At 42.0% G+C, this 18,550-nt stretch overlaps 1 protein-coding gene across 10 annotated transcripts in view; it reads right to left on the reverse strand.

The window, feature by feature from the left end:
* Positions 1–18,550, reverse strand: part of ARHGEF9 (Cdc42 guanine nucleotide exchange factor 9) — a 399,027-nt gene that overhangs the window by 64,712 nt on the left and 315,765 nt on the right. For 8 of the 10 annotated variants that reach the window (XM_075940846.2, XM_075940845.2, XM_075940847.2 and 5 more), the window contains 2 exons: positions 13,307–13,498; positions 1,423–1,602 (listed from right to left, as the gene is read on the reverse strand). In XM_075940846.2, coding sequence (XP_075796961.2) covers positions 1,423–1,602; positions 13,307–13,498 — 372 coding nt within the window. Of the gene's footprint in view, positions 1–1,422; positions 1,603–13,306; positions 13,499–13,639; positions 13,783–14,685; positions 14,816–18,550 lie in introns of those variants that run through there. The other 2 variants (XM_025178009.2, XM_006136166.5) reach the window with 2 other exon arrangements.

An 18,550-nucleotide genomic window follows, 5' to 3' on the forward strand; every position in this document is an offset into this window, starting at 1 on the left:
TTATGCCTCGTGAAACGAGGTTTACAGGAGCAGTCGACAAAGGCATTCCCTGTTGACTGATCCACGTCTTGACTGCCGCACTGTGCCGACAATCAGCTGAGCCGGCACAGCATGGTGGCCATTTTTATTTTAATGAAGCAGGGGATATTTAAATCCCCGCTTCACTGACAAGTCAGGTAGTCTAATTTACATGTCTCTGTCGGCAGAGGCATGTAGTTTACACCTACCCTGTGTGTTTAGCATGAGTAAGCTATCTGCTGCCTTGCTGTCACTTAGGCAGCATGAGGCCTGGGCCAGCATCCTTCCATTCAGCAGAGAAACAATCACAAAGGGAGAGGGGGAATAAAGTCAGATGGGTTTTCATGCCTTGAAAATGTGCTGTGTTGCTCCAGCCAAGACTCTGAACATGTGTTTTCCTTTCTTGTGAACCAATGCATAGACAGCTTACATTGCAATAAAACGTTCCACTCAGTTGGCATGCAATTAGAAATGCCTGGTTTCTTGGGCTGAGTTTTTTGTTTTAAACACACCAATCAAACAACTTGGGTTCTTCTTTAATACAGGTCTGAAAACAGACTGAGGTGTATTTTTACAACCATTTTTAGAAAAACTTTCCACACGATGAGCCAGGTATTTATAAATTGCTCCTACAGTTACACCTCGGTCTCCCTTGTATCTGACGAACATAGGCAGGTAGGAAATACCAGATGGGATCAGATGAACAGTCCATTTCCAACTATGTCCAGTACCAGTGCTTCATAGAAAGGTGCAAGGAACCTTGTAAAAGGCCTTTCCAGGATAACATACCCATATGGAAAGAGTCTTCTTAACCTCTCTGTTAGTTAGAGGTCAGTTTATGGCCTGGAGCATAAAGGTTTCTATCCTTGCCAAATCTTGATTTTAAAAAAATCATTTAAAAAGGTGTCAGGTATGAAATTTAGCTTGGAAGGAAGCCACATTATTATTATTATCTCAAATGACTTTACCAAAATCAAGGCTTGTAACACATTTGTCAGGCATGCAGTGTTGCCATTTTACAGATGGGAAACCTGATGCACAGAAGAATAGGTGATGTGACAGAAACAGATTTGTATTATTTTTTTGTGTTCATTCTACACAATTTCCCCATGTTTCCAATTTTTGTAGGATCACCTTTTATAGGACCGAACACCTTGCAATTGGGTAGAGACGTGTAAGATGTTAAGCAGACTCTTATCCCTCTTCTTGCTTGTGTGTTTTCTATGTCTTATAGCTTTATGCATCACTTCTAAAGTTTGCCCATTTCCACACCTAGCAACAAAAAAATCAATAGTCAAGGTAGCATGTGGTCTGTAATCTGAGGAATTTACTACCTAGAAAAGTGAAGATCAAGTCATGTAAAATGGCTCCTACTTTCTCTAAAAATTTCCCTCTAAAACTTACATGTTCCAGGAAACAAGGTCCAATTTCACTGAGGTGGGGGTCCTCATTGTTATACTGTTTCTCCAAATCCCGGACAAAGCCCATCTGAAACCTGTAGATATCTTCGATGTTCCCAAATATGACCTTCAACTGTTCATCGCTGAACATGTCTCTCCTCTTCCGGCACTGCTTTAAGTAACCCTGTAAGGAGAAAGAAAAGGAATTTGTAAAATACCCCAAACACCTACCTTGCCAGATGGACTGTGGAATCAGCAACTGACAAAAAAGCAACTATTCCCTGTACCCACAGATGAGTCAGGCACAACCCAGTCTATGATCCCAAGAAGCTCTGTGGACATTTGGGGTCTGGCAAGGCTGCTTTGGAGCATGGTCAGGGCTCTGCCATTGTCAGAAGCTACGTGGAGTACATGCTGATCCATTCAAAATTAGCTATGGAGGCGGTACAGAGAGCTACCTGACACTACCTGGGCACTCTGCCCACACCATCTGTGAAAAGGGAATACTCCTGAGAGGAGTGCAGCCAGCACTGCTTGGCACCTTCCTGTCTCTACCAGCACTGCAGAAAGGAGCAAGACCCATATTTGGCCCTCAATAATGTAAAGGGCTTTGGTTACTCCTTTCTGCCACTATCTGTCCCTTTATAAATCACTGCCATGTAAACAAATCCACGTTTTGATTCTTGCTGAAAACACTGTCCACAGAAAAGGTGCCACCTTCCCACACTTTGATGAGGGGCACATTATCCTATTGTGTTTGATTGGCTGGCCACTCTCCTTCCTCTCCAAATTGGCATATTTAAGCTGTAGCATATTCCATTAATGTCTGATTCTATGGTCTTGGTCTCCTAGCAGAGAATGAAAGAGCACAGGAGGCAACCATTCTTCCCACTGCTACTGCACTGAGCACCTGGCATCTCAGACCAACTGCTAGCCAAAGGCAACATGCCACCTCCCAGATCTCATAGGACATCCCTGACTTGGACTACGATGTAGTTTATCCCACCACTATTTATTTGCTTGTGTACGAGAAATAAAGGCAGGAAGTTTTGCTGTTCTGAAAATGTCAGTGTGTGGGAACTCTGTTTAAAAAAAAAGGTTTGATGGTGGTTTCAGTTTATTGGCTGCCTAATGAGGGAACAGCAGTGCTGGAAGTTAAATGCCGATGGTTAAATGTCATCTAGGAGGAAGAAAACAGCATCATTTTCATTTCTCTTTCCCGCTCCTTTTGATTCTCCTAGAATCTTCTCCATTACACTCGTGCACTCAAGTCAATGAAGTTGTGCCAGTATAATTGAGATAGGAAGTTTCTCCTCTGTTTTCTCAGCTATTGTTTTATTATAAAATAGTCTTTTATTATGTAATGTATAATTTATTATACGTATTCTAGTACCACCTAGACTCCTAATTGAAACTGGTGCCCCATTGTGCTAGGCATTGTACAAATGCAGAGTAAAAGATGGTCCCGGCCCTGGAGAAATTATAGCCTCAATAGATTCATTAGATAGATGAAAGCTGGGAGAAAGAGGAAGAATTATTATCCCCAGATGGGGCACGGAGTTGAAAGAATTCAAGTGACTCCCTCAAGGCCACAGAGTGAGTCCGTGGAACAGATGCAATCTGAAACCAGTCCTCCTAAATCCCAAGCTGGTGTCAGCTACCAGATCATCCTTTTTCCCTCTTCCTCTGCTCTTATTATTGATATGTATTGTTCTTTGTATTACAGTAATGCCTAGAGACGGACAGAGAACAGATCTCATTGCGCTAGGCACTGTACAAGCAGATTAATAGTCTCTTTCCTGCAGAGTTTACTATCTCAGCAGACAAGACAGACGGCAGGCATGAGAAAGGGACAGAACATACATGCTTCTATTTGCCTTCCTACTTGCAGATTATTTCTTTCATTCCGATCCACCAACTTATGTGAGTATTCATCTGAGCCACAAGCAATCTAAGCTTCCCAGTTGGAGGAGCACAGTCTCGCAAAGCAGGAACTGCCTCGGGAGTAAGGAAACGTGGATCTCTGCTACTGCTCTGCTCTATGATCTTGGGCAAATCACTTTACCTCTCGGCATCTGTTTTCCCCTCACACTATTTGCTTGTGTTGTCTATTTAAATTCTAGACTTTGCTGGGCACAGTGGGATCACATTATAAATGGAGGCCTCCTAATTTTAACAACAATCATAAATGAGGCCCTGTGAATGGAAAGACTGAACTTGTTTCCTTCCACTGTAAAGAAGAAAGGTGCTGCCAGGTCCAGCTGAACAGCTGAATTTGGGAAGTGCAGCTGCTGAGTCATGCAGATGAGACACTAGCCGGTGACACACAGCTGATGTTAAACAACTATAAATATTGCAAAGTGATGATAAACTGCCCTTCAAATTCACCAAGTGGTTTCCTGGAATGACGACTTTTAAAAGATGATGGAATTATAAATATGACTTGAGACATCTTGGCTAATGGCCAACTTCCCTAACCATCCGGTTTAGCTAACATCACATCAGAGCAGAGCAGACCATAGCTGCCTTTGGAGACAATCCTCTCTTCCTCCTTTAGCCAAGGGATTGATCATGGAATACATTACATACTGGATAAATCTGAGACTACGCTCTTCTAGGGACTCACTTTTGAAACTCTCCTTGGGTTTCCCCCTCTCATTCTAAGGATGAAATGACATGACAAAATGGGGCAACCTCATTCGCAGCCAAACAATTTTAAGCTATGGCAGCTGTACAGAAAATAAATGATACAAGCCCGGCAGCAATCATGGGAATTTTTGCTATAGTATTTGCATTCCCATGTGAGGATCTCAAAGCACTCTGAAGATAGGAACTGATTCTTGCAAACTGCTTGTGAATTGGAAAGAATTACTATTAATTATTTTATAAACTCATTCTTTGAAGAATCATACAAATGGGTTCCAGTCTTCAGGTTGCTAGTTGGCTAGTCTCTGTCACCACTGCCTTGAATAATCTCTACAATCCATGTGTTATATCTCTGCTTGTCTAAGCCACACACTGCTCAGAGATTAAAGCAGCAAATTTCCATAGCAAAATTCCGGTGGTTAAACACTGGAATAAATTGCCAAAGGAGGTTGAGGAATCTCCAACATTGGAGATATTTAAGAGCAGGTTGGAGAGACATCTCTATCAGGGATGAGCTACATGGTGCTTGGTCCTGCTATGAAGGCAGGAGACTGGACTTGATGACCTCTCGATGTCCCTTCCAGGTCTAGTGTTCTATGATTCAATAGAGGTATTGATCAAGTCCCAGGGAATGCAAATAAATACTTAATAAATACATAATACAAAGTACCTGAGCCTTCTCTTGTATTCAGTTTCTACATTTGGATGGTTAGCTTCCAGTGTGAGTAATCAATTGGAAGAGACCACAGATTATACATAATACACAGCAAGCACCAGCTAGAAGGCTGCAGAATTTTTCCAGTAAATTTACTTTGTTGCATAAAACAATGTCATCTTGCTGCTGCTCATTCTATCAGGTTTGCTTAGGCTGAGGATAGCTGACTGATGAGCTGATGCTGGAGAACACTTCGCTCAATGAAGACCTAAAAATAGCTGACAAACTGTCTCCTTTTAAAGTATTTTTTGATGTTGTCCCTGTGGTATAGCAAAGTTGGAGAGTATTTGCAGGATGTTAAGTGCTACGTTTTCCAAGGGCTGGAAGTGGTATGTAAAGAGGCATGGGATGTGACCTAGCTCCTTTTTCTTCTATAGAGAAGGAAGAAGGAAACTGAAGATACTAGACAGGCAACTGTTTATTGGTTCTCCTCTTCCTAGCAATGAACCAGTTTATTTCCCTCATGGGCCATCCCCACTGCTTGGTTCTCAAAATATTTCATCCTGTAGGTCACCAAGGTAGGATTTATAGATATTAATGAGCTATTTGACTCTTCTGAGAACCATTCTGGAATGTACATGCATCAGTGGTAACCACAGGAATGACGCACAGGCTAGGAGAGGGGTTTTCAAACTCTGGGTCATGGCTTGTAAGGGAAAGCTGCTAGCTGGCTTTAAGATGCTTTGTTTACCTGCGCTACCACACGTACAGGCACTCACAGCTGCCATTGCAACACCCCTCTCGTCCTGCCCTAACTCATAACATTGAGCCTCAGGGGGCAGTCATCTTAGTCTGTAACTTGAAAAACAATAAGTAGTCCTGTGGCACCTTAGATACTAACAAAAAATATATAGAGAACCATGAGCTTTTGTGGGCAAAACCCACTTCTTCAGATGAGCTGGAATTTTTGAGCCCTCCTGCCCACTCTGTCCAAGCTCTGCTGGTTCTCCCTCTCCCTCTTCTTTAAAGCAGGCGCTGTATTGTTAACCCTAATTATAGACCTCTAGACCTTACCCTAATCACCTCTCTGTTCAAGTACTGAACTCCCCATTCCCCCACCACACTGGCTTCCCAAGCTCTCAGTCTTGCATTTCAATCCCTAAAACATGCAACAGTTAAAATCACCTTCTGTGTCCACTGCTCTGATCATATCACTCCCTTTGATGGCTTACCAGGGTCATTCTGAATCAAGTATAAACGCCTTGTCTTCATGCTCACAGTTCTCCACCATTTGACTCCTCCCTGGACTTTTGTCCTTTAGCTCAAAGGGAGGTGCAAGTGTACAGCACATCTCAGGACCAAAACTTTAGACTGTGAACTCCTTGGGATAGAGATTAAACCTTTGTATAGGTCAGCAAAATGCCATGTCCATTCAAGGTGTTCTACTGTAAGTGGAGCTAGAGTGCCACAGGTGGTTAAGTATCAGAGGGGTAGCCGTGTTAGTCTGAATCTGCAAAAGCGACGAGGAGTCCTGTGGCACCTTAGGGTATGTCTACACTACCCCGCTAGTTCGAACTAGGAGGGTAATGTAGGCATACTGCACTTGCAAATGAAGCCCGGGATTTGAATTTCCCGGGCTTCATTTGCATAAGTGGGGAGCCGCCATTTTTAAAACCCCGCTGGTTCGAACCCCGTGCAGCGCGGCTACACGGGGCTCGAACTAGGTAGTTCGGACTAGGCTTCCTATTCCGAACTACCGGTACACCTCGTTCCACGGTGTACCGGTAGTTCGGAATAGGAAGCCTAGTCCGAACTACCTAGTTCGAGCCCCGTGTAGCCGCGCTGCACGGGGTTCGAACCAGCGGGGTTTTAAAAATGGCGGCTCCCCGCTTATGCAAATGAAGCCCGGGAAATTCAAATCCCGGGCTTCATTTGCAAGTGCGGTATGCCTACATTACCCCCCTAGTTCGAACTAGCGGGGTAGTGTAGACATACCCTCATAGACTAACTGAAGTGTAGGAGTATAAGCTTTCGTGGGCACAGACCCACTTCGTCAGATGCATGTAGTGGAAATTTCTAGAGGCAGGTATAACTATGCAGGCCAGGATCAGGCTGGAGATGACGAGGTGGATCCAATCAAGGAGGATGAGGCCCACTTCTAGCAGCTGATCTGGAGGTGTGAATTCCAAGAGAGCAGACGCTGCTTTTGTAGTTAGCAAGTCATTCACAGTCTTTGTTTAATCCAGAGTTGATTGTGTCAAATTTAAAGATGAACTGTAGCTCAGGTGTTTGTCTGACACTTCCCACCACAATTTTTAGTTGCATATTACTCTGCCGAATTCAAACTGTTTGGGCTGAAATTCTCTACACCAGATGACTTCCTTAGGCTACATTTTTAATGAGGTTCTAAATAGTGGTTGTTCTCTGAGAATGAGGCTAGGTGGGAAATACACTGTTTTGCCCATGTAAAAAAATTCTTACAGCTGTTCTGCTGAGAAGCTGTAAAGCAGTGGTGGCTCAGCTGTGTGCTAAAAGCAGTTTGGTCCTGGCTTCCCAGCCTTGCATGGGGCAGGGTCTGGGGTTTTGGCTGCCCACCTGGGTTAATAATGATAAATAGGTTGCGAGCCACTGTGCTAGTGAGTTTGTACTATGGTGAAATGGTTTGAAATGTGGCAAGGGGGGGGGGGGGACCTTTATGGCAAAGATATGCCTTTTGCTGCACCACTGAAAGTTCACCCAAATTTGGCTAAGTTATAAGTTGTTTGAAAAATCTCCATTCAAGGCGGCACTGGGCAACTTCAGCACTGACATTCCTGAATTCTTGAGTGCTGGACTTTGCAACCTTAGTGTTCTTTTCATGTCATTTTCGATGAAATAAGGGATAAGGGATCTTTCAGAAAAGGCTTTATTTTCCGCAAGATCAGCGTCTAGACTGGCACTTTTTTCCGGCAAGCTCCGTGCCGAAAAAAAGCGGCAGCCATTTTTATGTTAATGAAGCGGGGGAGATTTAAATCCCTGCTTCATTAGCAATTGCGATACGTCTAATTTACATCCCTTTTACGAAAAAGGGATGTAGTCTAGACGTAGCCCAGATGTGGCCTCACCAGAGCCTAATAAAGGGGAATAATAAGTTCTCTAGATCTGCTGGAAATGCTCCTCCAAATGCACCCTAATTTGCCATTAGCCTTTTGGCTACCAGGGCACACTGTTGACTCATATCCAGCTTTTCACCCACTGTAATCCCCGGGTCCTTTCCTGCTGAACTGCCACTTAGCCAGTTAGTCCCCTGCCTGTAACAATGCTCTAGACATACTCATCTTAGGTACAAAATCATGCAGTCAAGTCAAATTTGGATAGAGCCCTGAGTGGTTAAGCTGTCTCCCAGACTTCTCAAAGCAAACTGATTACTTCTGACTTGAACACTTAATTTGAGCAAGGTGAGTGTCTCTCCTCCAATGGATGGCCTGCCATCTTTGCAAATGAGTGTCCTCATTTCAGTCTTCGCTAGTTTAAAGACGGTATCCGAACCCTTTATTGTTACATCACCTTCTGGTAAGATATCCTACAATTATATTCGGTATCATTCATAGCAAGCTAAGAATCATGAAGATGCCTATCTCCTTGACACCACAGGACAGATCCTCAGCTTATGTCAATGGAGCTAGGCCCATATATATCAGCTGAGGCCCATTGACATGGCAGGCAAGTGGAAAATTGAGATTTTCTTTTGTTAAACAGGCAAATACTAGGAGAGGAAAAAAAACAATAAACCAGGGGTGAGGAACTTTTTTTGAGTTAGAGGCCACTGAGCCATAGAAAAATCAGTTGGAGACCAGAGGCTGCAAAGAGGCAGCAGGGGGGCTGGAGTGCCAGTGTAGGCTCCCCAATGCTGGGGGAGGCCCTAAGCCTTGGGGGGGAGGGCAGATTCAGACCACCCAGGGACCGCATCTGGTCCCAGGGCTGTAGGTTCCCCACCCCTGTAATAAACCATAAAGGTGTTGCAGCACTTTGCTGCTTCGTCAGTGCAAACCCCTTTGAGTGAATGACATAACTGAATCAAACTAACTTGCCCCCAAATTGAAATCCCTGAATTCTTCCATACTTGAAAACCATGAAAATGTCTCCCTTCTGCTTTGGATGGATTTTTCCCTTGTCAGCAGAAACAGGACCAGTTTAAGGCTAAAGGTGGAGGAAGCTCTCTGAGGCTATGTCTAGACTACAATGATCTACCAAGCAGATGCAAAAAAAACCAAAACCAAAACCAAAAAACACAGAAGAGCAGATGCATTCCCTGGATGCGGCAGAGTTTTTCCAGGATACCAGAAAAACCCTGTAGTGTAGACATAGCCTGAGATAAAGTCATTAGGGACTTTTCGGTATTGATTCTGCAGAGTATGGGCACAGGACTGTTAAACTGTAAACGTTCAGTGGCATGAACTCAAAGAAAAGGATGTTAATGATAGGTCTTTAAGACTAAGGAGGGGATGAGGCTCTGAAAGAAGGAGGTTGGTTGAAGAGAGAATGAATGATCTAAAAAAGAAAGAGGCAATTCCTTCATTTAAAGGTAATCAGTATTTTCCTGAAAACTTTAGGAAAATGGATAAATCTGACTTAGAGAGTAGAGATGGTCAGGAATTTTTCACTAAAACATTTTTTCTTTGAAAATGCCTATTATTCTAAATCCAAACATTTCACAGGAAAGGGTCAGTTTTGACAGATTGTTTGACTAGAAAACATTTTGAACAAAGCTTTTGAAGTGATCAAAGCTTTTCATTTCAACATACTTAAAATGAGAAAGTCTGGTTTTCCAGTTTGAAGTGACTTTTTGTTTTGAAATATAAGCTGACTAGAAGATTCACTTGGCCTTGTTCAGGTTCTTCAGGGCAGGGGATTGGGGATGTGCAGGAATCAGGGTTGGGGGCAAAAAGGGGCTCAGGGCAGGAGGCTAGGAGGGTTCAGCAGTTGGGATTGGGGGGGTGGGTAAGGGTGGGCTCAGGACAGGGGTGGAAGGTGTAGGAGCCAGAGCAGGGGGTGGGGGACTCAGGTCAGGGGATGGGGGTTACCGGCAGTTGCTCCCCTGGACCAGGCTAGGCAATGGAGGCTGTGTTGGCCAGCCAGCAGCTGCTCCACTGAGACTGGGATGCTCTCTGCCCCCTTGTGGCCATGGATATAACTGTTCCTGCTGTAAATATTCAGGTGTATAACCATCCCTGCTATCCCTCCCTTTCCCTTTTCTTGAACAAACAGACCCAAGGACAGATGAACACACAGGTGCTCTTAAAATATACAATTAGATTCCAACTTGTTATGTATCCACCCCTTGAGGTTTTCAGTTTGTGAACATTTTTGAGGTTTTTCTTTTTCATCACGATTTGGGATGCGGATTTTTTTTTAAATCTCAAAAACTTTTGCAACACAGGAAAACAAATTTCCTTTCCAGAGCTATTATAGTAAGAATCTGATTTCTTATTTCAACCAGATTCCTAGACTGTTTATCAGACTCTATTGACCTAACAAAGTTCATGGTAACAATACACTTCGGCTACATCTAGACTGGCATGATTTTCCAGAAATGCTTTTAACGGAAAAGTTTTCCTTTAAAAGCATTTTTTGAAAAGAACGTCTAGATTGGCATGGACACTTTTCCGCAAAAGCACTTTTTGCGGAAAAGCATCTGTGCCAATCTAGACGCGCTTTTCCGCAAAAAAGCCCCGATTGCCATTTTCACAGTCGGGGCCTTTTTGTGGAAAACAAATCTCAGCTGTCTACACTGGCCCTTTTGCGCAAAAGTTTTGCGCAAAAGGGACTTTTGCCTGAATGGGAACAGCATTGTATTTCCACAAAAAGCACTGGTTTCTTACAGTAAGAAGTCAGTGCTTTTGTGGAAATTTAAGCGGCCAGTGTAGACAGCTGGTAAGTTTTTCCGGAAAAGCGGCTGATTTTCCGGAAAAACTGGCCAGTCTAGACACAGCCTTCTATATTACCATTTATTCTAACAGATACCAACGCACTTTATAATTTAGGGGTGCTAGATCTTCAATAAATTCTCCCCTGAAGCCAATGTAGTGACACCAATTTGTATCCCCTGAGGATCTGGTCCTATTTATAAATCTCCAATCCTTAACCTTCCCCTCCCAAAAAAACATCAAACCTCTAAATAGAAAGAAATGCCAAGGGACAGCTAATGATATCCTAATGTTCACCACAGCATGTTTCTTCTGATAGTAAGAGATGTCATATCATCTCAAGGAATTTACTTCGGCCTCTAGCTTATAAAGAAGCATGATGCACACAGCACGTTAACCTCTCTTGTAGTATAACACAAAATTCCAATTATAACCACATGTGTTATAACATGACACACTGCACACTTAACCTGTATACATGTGTCAAACTTGAATATTTGCTACTGTTGCTGAGGCTATAATTAAAGTGTGTGAAATATAGTGAAGGAGATTAATGACTTGTATATACTACTCCACACTGAGGATAACAGTTGCTGTATCTTAATGAACGTGATCTGGGATGAAAATCTCAGTGTCCAGATTTTAATCCTTAATAACAATCCACCTGGAGTTTCCTTTAGTTTGTACATATTACAATTAAACAACAACATTTATTTAATTTGCTCGGTAAGAAAATATGGTGAGGGCATAAATCACTTCATTCCCATTGGGTAGTTTCAATCTCATTGTAAATTAGAAGAAATGACAGCCATTTTGAGTAAAGGAAAGTTGTTAACATAATAGGAAATCCAGATGAAAGCAAATGTTACTAAATTTGCTTAATTGCAACCTAATTTCCTTACATGTACATTCAGAGGTAGCTGGCACTGAGTTTTAATTACAGGGAGTGTCTGAAGGATAAAAATCTGGACATTTATTAGAAGAATGGGTATGAAACAAGGTCAGAACATTTTCTTAATAGTCCCCTGTTTAATTAAATTAAACTCTATTTTCAGCTAAATATGTTACTTAGAGTTCACATTTCAACCTTTATTCAGAGACATTTCTCACACAGACATATGCAACCACCACTAGTGTGTGTGTGAGAGAGACAGGCATTGCATTGCAAGCTGGATAAGGAGAGGAAGGCATGAGCAATGAAAGTGGCAATCCACCTATTTTTACAAGAAAACTGTCAAAAGACCTTTAATGTCCATGTAGAACACACAGGAGCTGGGTTGTGAAGGTTTTATTTTAATGTTTTCAGCACATTAAAGTGCTTGGAATTCAAACTCAATCTACCTCAGAAGGAGCAGAGTTTTCTCAATATCCAGCCTTTGGTTTTATAATCTAAGGCTACATCTTCACTTCCCAGAAGATTGATGCTGCAGTGGTCGTTCTTCCAGAGTTCGATTTAGTGGATCTAGTCAAGACCCGCTAAATCGAATGCTGAGGGTACCCTCTTCAGTGCTGGAACTCCTGCTTCTTGTGAGGAGTAAGGGAAGTCGGCGGGATCGTTTCTCTCATTGACATCTCATTATGGAGATGGCGCCAATGTTTAGCTTAAGGTACATCAACTCTAGCTACACTTTTTATGTAGCTAGAATTGCGTACCTTAAGTCAACCTTCTGGGTCTAGTATAAACCTGGCCTCAGAATTGTAAACCCAGTTGTCTGGATATGAGCCATCCTCTTCCAGTAAATAGGCTAGATAGAATAGTGGGTTAGTACAATACTGTAGTACACTAGTGCAGGGATGAAGGTTCAACCCAACTTAGGTCAGCTGGTGAAGACTTTGGAGCCCACACTCTGTTTCATATACAACAGCTGCAAACACATGGTGATTTGTTACTCAGCCTGGGATGGGAGCAGCGAAAGAGGCTAAGGACTGGAACAGAATGAGATGATGTAAGTCAGGAGAAAAGTAAATGGACAAGAGGCACAAAGGGGTAAGGCAGGTCTGGAGGTCATGACTGAAGCGCTTAGTCAGAACTCTATCAGCATGCAGAACTGTAATAGCAGTGTCAGGATTAGGGTTCATTGCCTGAGCTTTGTGGGGAGCCTAAGTCTGGGATAGCAGGTGGGGATTATGTTGCATTGACAGAAATGTGTGGGGAATCCATGAATGATAGGATTGTGGTGCACTGGCAAAGTTGTTTGTGGGAGGATGGGTGAATTTCATAGCCTACTGCAGGTCTGGCTCTGGCCACAGCTCAAAAAATCTCTTCTTTTATGGGTTCCAAATAAAATAAAGTCAGTGATCCAAAAATGACAAACAACAGCAATACACTATACATTAACCTAAAACTATTGTTTAATATATGAATTTCCCATGATTTTTCCAGGTCTTTGAATCACTGGTGATTGTTAGGCCCCAAGCATTAGTGAAATGATGAAAAAGTATAGCTGTCCCTCATTTTCTTTTTGTTGATAATTCGAAGGAGCTTATTGCTCTAAAAGCTGATGTTAGCTTCTAATGGGGAGGCATGGCCAATCCTGTCCCTTAATGACCTTTGCTTGAACATAAAAACAAGACACAAATCTCTTCCCCTACCACCCAGGTACAATCTAGATATCTGGATTCTGGTCACACACTATTCTTCTTTGTTCTAGTAACTGAGTATTCCCCACAATTCCACATACCTCACAAATGTCCTTAAGGTGTTTGATATAGTGACGCTCTGTGCTCATGATTTCATTGATTACATTGGCTCTCATCTGGTCCCGGTTCTGAAGGGTTCTGCTGAGACAGAGGCAGTCGGCGCTTGGATCCAAATGGCCATTCTGTACTTCGCTGGTTCCTTCCTCTACGCCGTCTTCTTGGTTCACCCACAACTGTGAGGAAATTAGTAAAAGCATCAGGAGCCAAACTAATACCAACACACATGGCAACAATAGAATTATAGAGAGGGATATTGGAGAAGAAAAACATGACAGGAACTTTTTAGATATGGGATCCACCCTAGTCATCAATACCTGCTTTGCCTCTATGCTACACTCTTGCAGTGAACGCTGCCTGGATCTGATCTAAAAGGTCACTTGAAATCTGCAGAAAGCTGTTACTCTCGTTCTGAGAAGACAAAGCTGTGGGAGCATATTCTACTTGTAACCCATGCTCTGAATGGATTGCCACTCCAGATGCAAGTGATATTCAAGCTCCTGCTTAGAAACTGCAAAGGTTCCAATTACAACAGATAGATCTAAATTTGTCCCTGTGCCAGGGCAGAGACCTCCACGGGGAACGAAGTGGACAGCACATGTTTTTTGAGATTGCCAGTAGATGGCAAGCAGCGGAGTCAGTTAGGGCCAGGTCAGATTGCACTGAAATGTCCAAAGCCAATACAGCCTATGTGGCTGCAAAGCAAACAGCTACTCCCCAGCCATGCTTCCTCTTGCCTTGGGAACATACACCTTATCAGTGGCTCCTGCCTGAGGAGACCTTCTGTCTCTGTCAGAAGGTCTCCTGCACCAGGGTATTCTCTGCACAATCTTAAAGTCCTTTTGAAGCTTTTTTTTTTTTTTTTGGCACCAGCACAGCTGGCATAAGCAGATAATTGTGTCGGGTCAATTTTGTCCCCCAAACATAAAATAAGAATACTTTAATAAAATGAAGAAGATGGAGTCTAATTATTACTGTAAAGGTCACTGAACAAAAACAAACCCATACACTGAATCAACCCATTTTAAACAAATACCAGTTTCAGGCACATACCATTACATCTCCTGTGTCTCATATAACACCATTTGGGAGCCACTGTGAAAAGAATAAATCTTTTGAAGGACAGATAAGCTGTTTGCTTTCACCATAGGAGATTGATTTAAAAGGGCAATGTATGTCTGGTTCAGAAATCTGAATGTAGCTGAACTTCAATTCAGTCTAAACCCTGATGGAATACTGAGGTTTACATAAATGTTATAGAATATGATGTCTTAATGAATATTGATTTTAATTTCAATTAGAGTTTCCTTTGATCTTTATGTTTCTCATAAAAAGCCTTGTTTAGCCAGTCAGAGTACCCTACCTTAACATCAAGAGATTCTGTTGTGTGAATTGCACCATAGTCCATAGCCAAATCCTCGGATGAACAGAATTTCTGAAAAATTGTTTGTGAGATGAGGGTGAGTTTGTATTGGCTGGTGAACATTCTAAAAGGATTTGGATTGGTCAGTGAACATTCTAAAGTTGTATTACTTGCAACAAACAACAAATAAGGGTTGCTATGTTCTCAAAACAGTAAACTTCTCTTTTATCACCCAGTAGCCATAATATGCAGTGATTCCCCGGAATAAAAGCTATATCTGGTTGCTAGCTAATTCTTATGTCTCAGGAAAACCTCAATGGCTACATCTAATTTGCAACCCTTTTCTGAAAAAGGGATGCAATCTAGACGTAGCCAATGTGTTTTTTTTCCAAATATATGAATCTTGTTGATAAAACCCTCCATTTGTTACATATCCTGTAAACTAGAAACCGGGTAAAAGGCACTATTTATTAGACCTAAGTGAATAATGGACTTTTTGGTTCAGAGAGTATATATATATATATAGGATTTAAAAATTTTGCTTAGTTGTGAGTTGAATTGTAGAAAGTCTATAAAAGTTTGTAAATGTTGTCATAATCTATGACAAATGTTAATAAAAAGTAAGTCAAGTTTCTTTCCATAATGAATGTTAATAAACAGGTGCAAAAGAACCAGACAAAGAGATCCAATTACTCCAAGCGAAAAAAAGTCATGTTGATATAATTCAAAGACTATGTTGAAATCATACTCGGTTAAATAGAAAAAAAAAAACAGATGTGGAACTAGAAATCAGTGAACCAAAATTAGAGTGTCAGATATCAGGCCTTACTGGTGGATAAAATAATGATGTGATTGGCTATTCTGGCCACCACTTCCACTGTGGATCTTCAAAGAAAGATACATGTAAGTGGGGGAAAGAATATTGAAAAATAGATGAAGAGGAAGAACAGAGAGAGAAAGAGGCTACTGCATCATCACTATCATGGCTGCCAATTTTATACTCCCATTTTTTGGGACCCTGGCTTTCATTTCCTAATCCTTAGGGATGTCCTAACCAGACTGTTCTAAAGAAAGAGAGAGGCAGATGACATCACCACACCTACCAGCTTCAGCTGAACCCAAACATCACCTGCGATTAAACAGAACTGGACTTCAAACAATAGCAGCAAAAACAACAGCTACAGCCCATCTTAGCTAACTTCTTCTCTTTTCCCAATAGGACAATTATTACTATCTTTGATAATATCTATGAGATTCTCCAACTAGGGAGTTTTTCCTTCTAAAACTCTTTCCAGAAAAAAGGACACATGTCGTTAAAATTAAAGTCTTACTTACTGCCTTACATTTTAAATGTTTTAATTGTTTTTCCTTTTCTGTATCATTAATACCAGGTTAAATGAATATTTAATGGTGTGTTTGTCATGGCACAAAGCATGCTGTGGCCTCTACATATCAAACTCTGGACCTTGTCAAACACTGTTTAATGTTGGACACTGACTGGGTTAACGCCTTTTGCCCGCATAGATTTCATCTAAATTAATATAACATACCAAACCACAACAAAATAATTCTGGATCAATTTGAAATGAAAAATTTACAAACTAAAAGAATCGACCAAAACCTTTTGAGTTGACTCAAAACTTTTTTTTTAATGTGAATTTGGCAGTTTCTAGTGTTTTTCATCCTTATCTGTGTGGGATTTTTTTAACTGGACAAATTTTGAGAACATAAAACATTTTAAAATGGTCAAAGCAACACATTTGGACTCTTTCCAATACCCAAACTATTTGTCAAAGGCCCTTCAAAATGCAGTTTTTGACAAAAGAAGAAATGGGGAGGAATACATTTTTCTTTCCAGTGACTTAAAATAAAACATTACATTACTGAGAACCTGAAAGTAAATCTATTTATAAACAAATATGAAACTGATTTCATGAGAACTCATCGTACACGCTTAGAAAAGGGCACAAAGTTACGAGTGAAGATAAAATTTATTTTTTTATTATTCTTTGTTTTAATAATCTAAATAACTATAGAAAAGGAATTTTGTTTCCAATACAAGATTTTTAAATCGACTATCCCTTTAAATTGCCAAAGGACAAAAATGCCACAACCTTTTTCTTCTCCATTTTTCCTGTTTTTCTATTTGATGATTACATTGTGCTAAACAACATCTCCTTTATCACAGCTCCAATGTTTTGTCTTCCTACAGTAAGTTTTAAAGGTCAAGGAACTGGAGATTTTGGAGAATACCCACCTCTTTGTGAGCACTTCTAATGATATAGTAAACACAAAAGAATAAAAATGTTCTTTTCAAGAATAAGGGGGAAATTATCCTTTCTGCAATACATATCAGATGTCTCAACCACTGAGTCGGCAGTAGAGATCTTCCTCGGGGATAAGAGATCACAGGAACACAAAAGAATCATGCTGTGGGGAAGTGAACCACAACACAGATATCCCCATGGCAGATAAGAGAACTTAAATATGCAATAGAAAGATTCTCTTGTCTGCACAGTTACTTTTGGCACCATAATCTGGGCTGTGACAACTAACTGGTCATTTTCATTTTTGTTTCTAGTGAGTTTCCATTTCTAATTCTCAGGCACTGGTATACCAAAGTGATGACTGTGTTCCAAATGCCTGGAGAGACATTAAAATGCTTGGTAGTGCAGATAGCTGGAATGGAATGTTTACAGTAAAGCAAACAAATAAATATGTAATCCCTGTTTTAGTTACTCTTTTAAAGCAGTTAAACATTCTATGCATTATAAGGGTTGTTTAAACAAATAAATTGTGAGACTCTGATCATCTGAAGAAGTGGGCTGTGCCCACAAAAGCTCATGATACCATCTACATGTTTTGTTAGTCTATAAATTGCTACCAGACCATTTGTTGTGTTTTAAGTAAAGCCATATTGACAGGCCCACCTTTAAAAAATGCTATTAATATTGTCCTGTTACATACATGATCCTGTGCCCACTGACATCAACGGAAACGCTCCCATCGATCGCAGCGAGAGCAGGATTGAGCCCAAAGTGAGAAGTAACCGTGAATTATAAAACACTTTACAAACACAAATTAAATTAACCCTCACTATGTGGGAAGCAGGATGGTCTAACGGAGAAGGACACTGGACCATAGCTCACAGGCTATGGGCCTAATGGCTGACTTTGGGCAAGTCACTTCATCCTCTGTGCTTCTGATTCCCATCTGTAAAATGGGCACAATGACTCTCGCCTCCCTTTAAGAGCATTTTGAGATCAACAGCTATGTACAGGCAGTCCCCGAGTTACGCGGATCCGACTTATGTCGGATCCGCAGTTACGAACGGGGCCCGTCTCCCTGGTCTCCAGCAGACCAGGGAGAGGAAGCAAAGCGGTGGAGCACGCGGGCAGCGGACAGCCCAGACGCATCTGGGCTGTCCGCTGCCCGCGTGCTCCTTGGCTTTGCTCTGCTTTGCTCCCCGTCTCCCTGGTCAGAAGACCAGGGAGACGGGGAGCAAAGCGGCGGAACACGCGGGCAGCAGACGTGTTCCGCCGCTTTGCTCCCCAACCCCCTGGTCTGCAGACCAGGGGGACGGGGAGCAAAGCAGAGCAAAGCGGCGGAACACGCGGGCAGCGGACAGCCCAGACGTGTCTGGGCTGTCTGCTGCCCGCATGTTCCGCCGCTTTGCTCCTCGTCCCCCTGGTCTGCAGACCAGGGAGACGGGGAGCAAAGCAGAGCAAAGCTGCGGAGCAGCGGCTGAATCTGGACGCCAGTTCCGACTTACATACAGATTCAACTTAAGAACAAACCTACAGTCCCTATCTTGTACGTAACCCGGGGACTGCCTGTATTACTATTATGAGGCAAAGCTCAATAG

The sequence above is a fragment of the Pelodiscus sinensis genome, chromosome 13, assembly GCF_052426305.1.
Source record: "Pelodiscus sinensis isolate ZL-2025 chromosome 13, ASM5242630v1, whole genome shotgun sequence".
In the NCBI taxonomy this organism is placed as follows: domain Eukaryota; kingdom Metazoa; phylum Chordata; order Testudines; family Trionychidae; genus Pelodiscus; species Pelodiscus sinensis.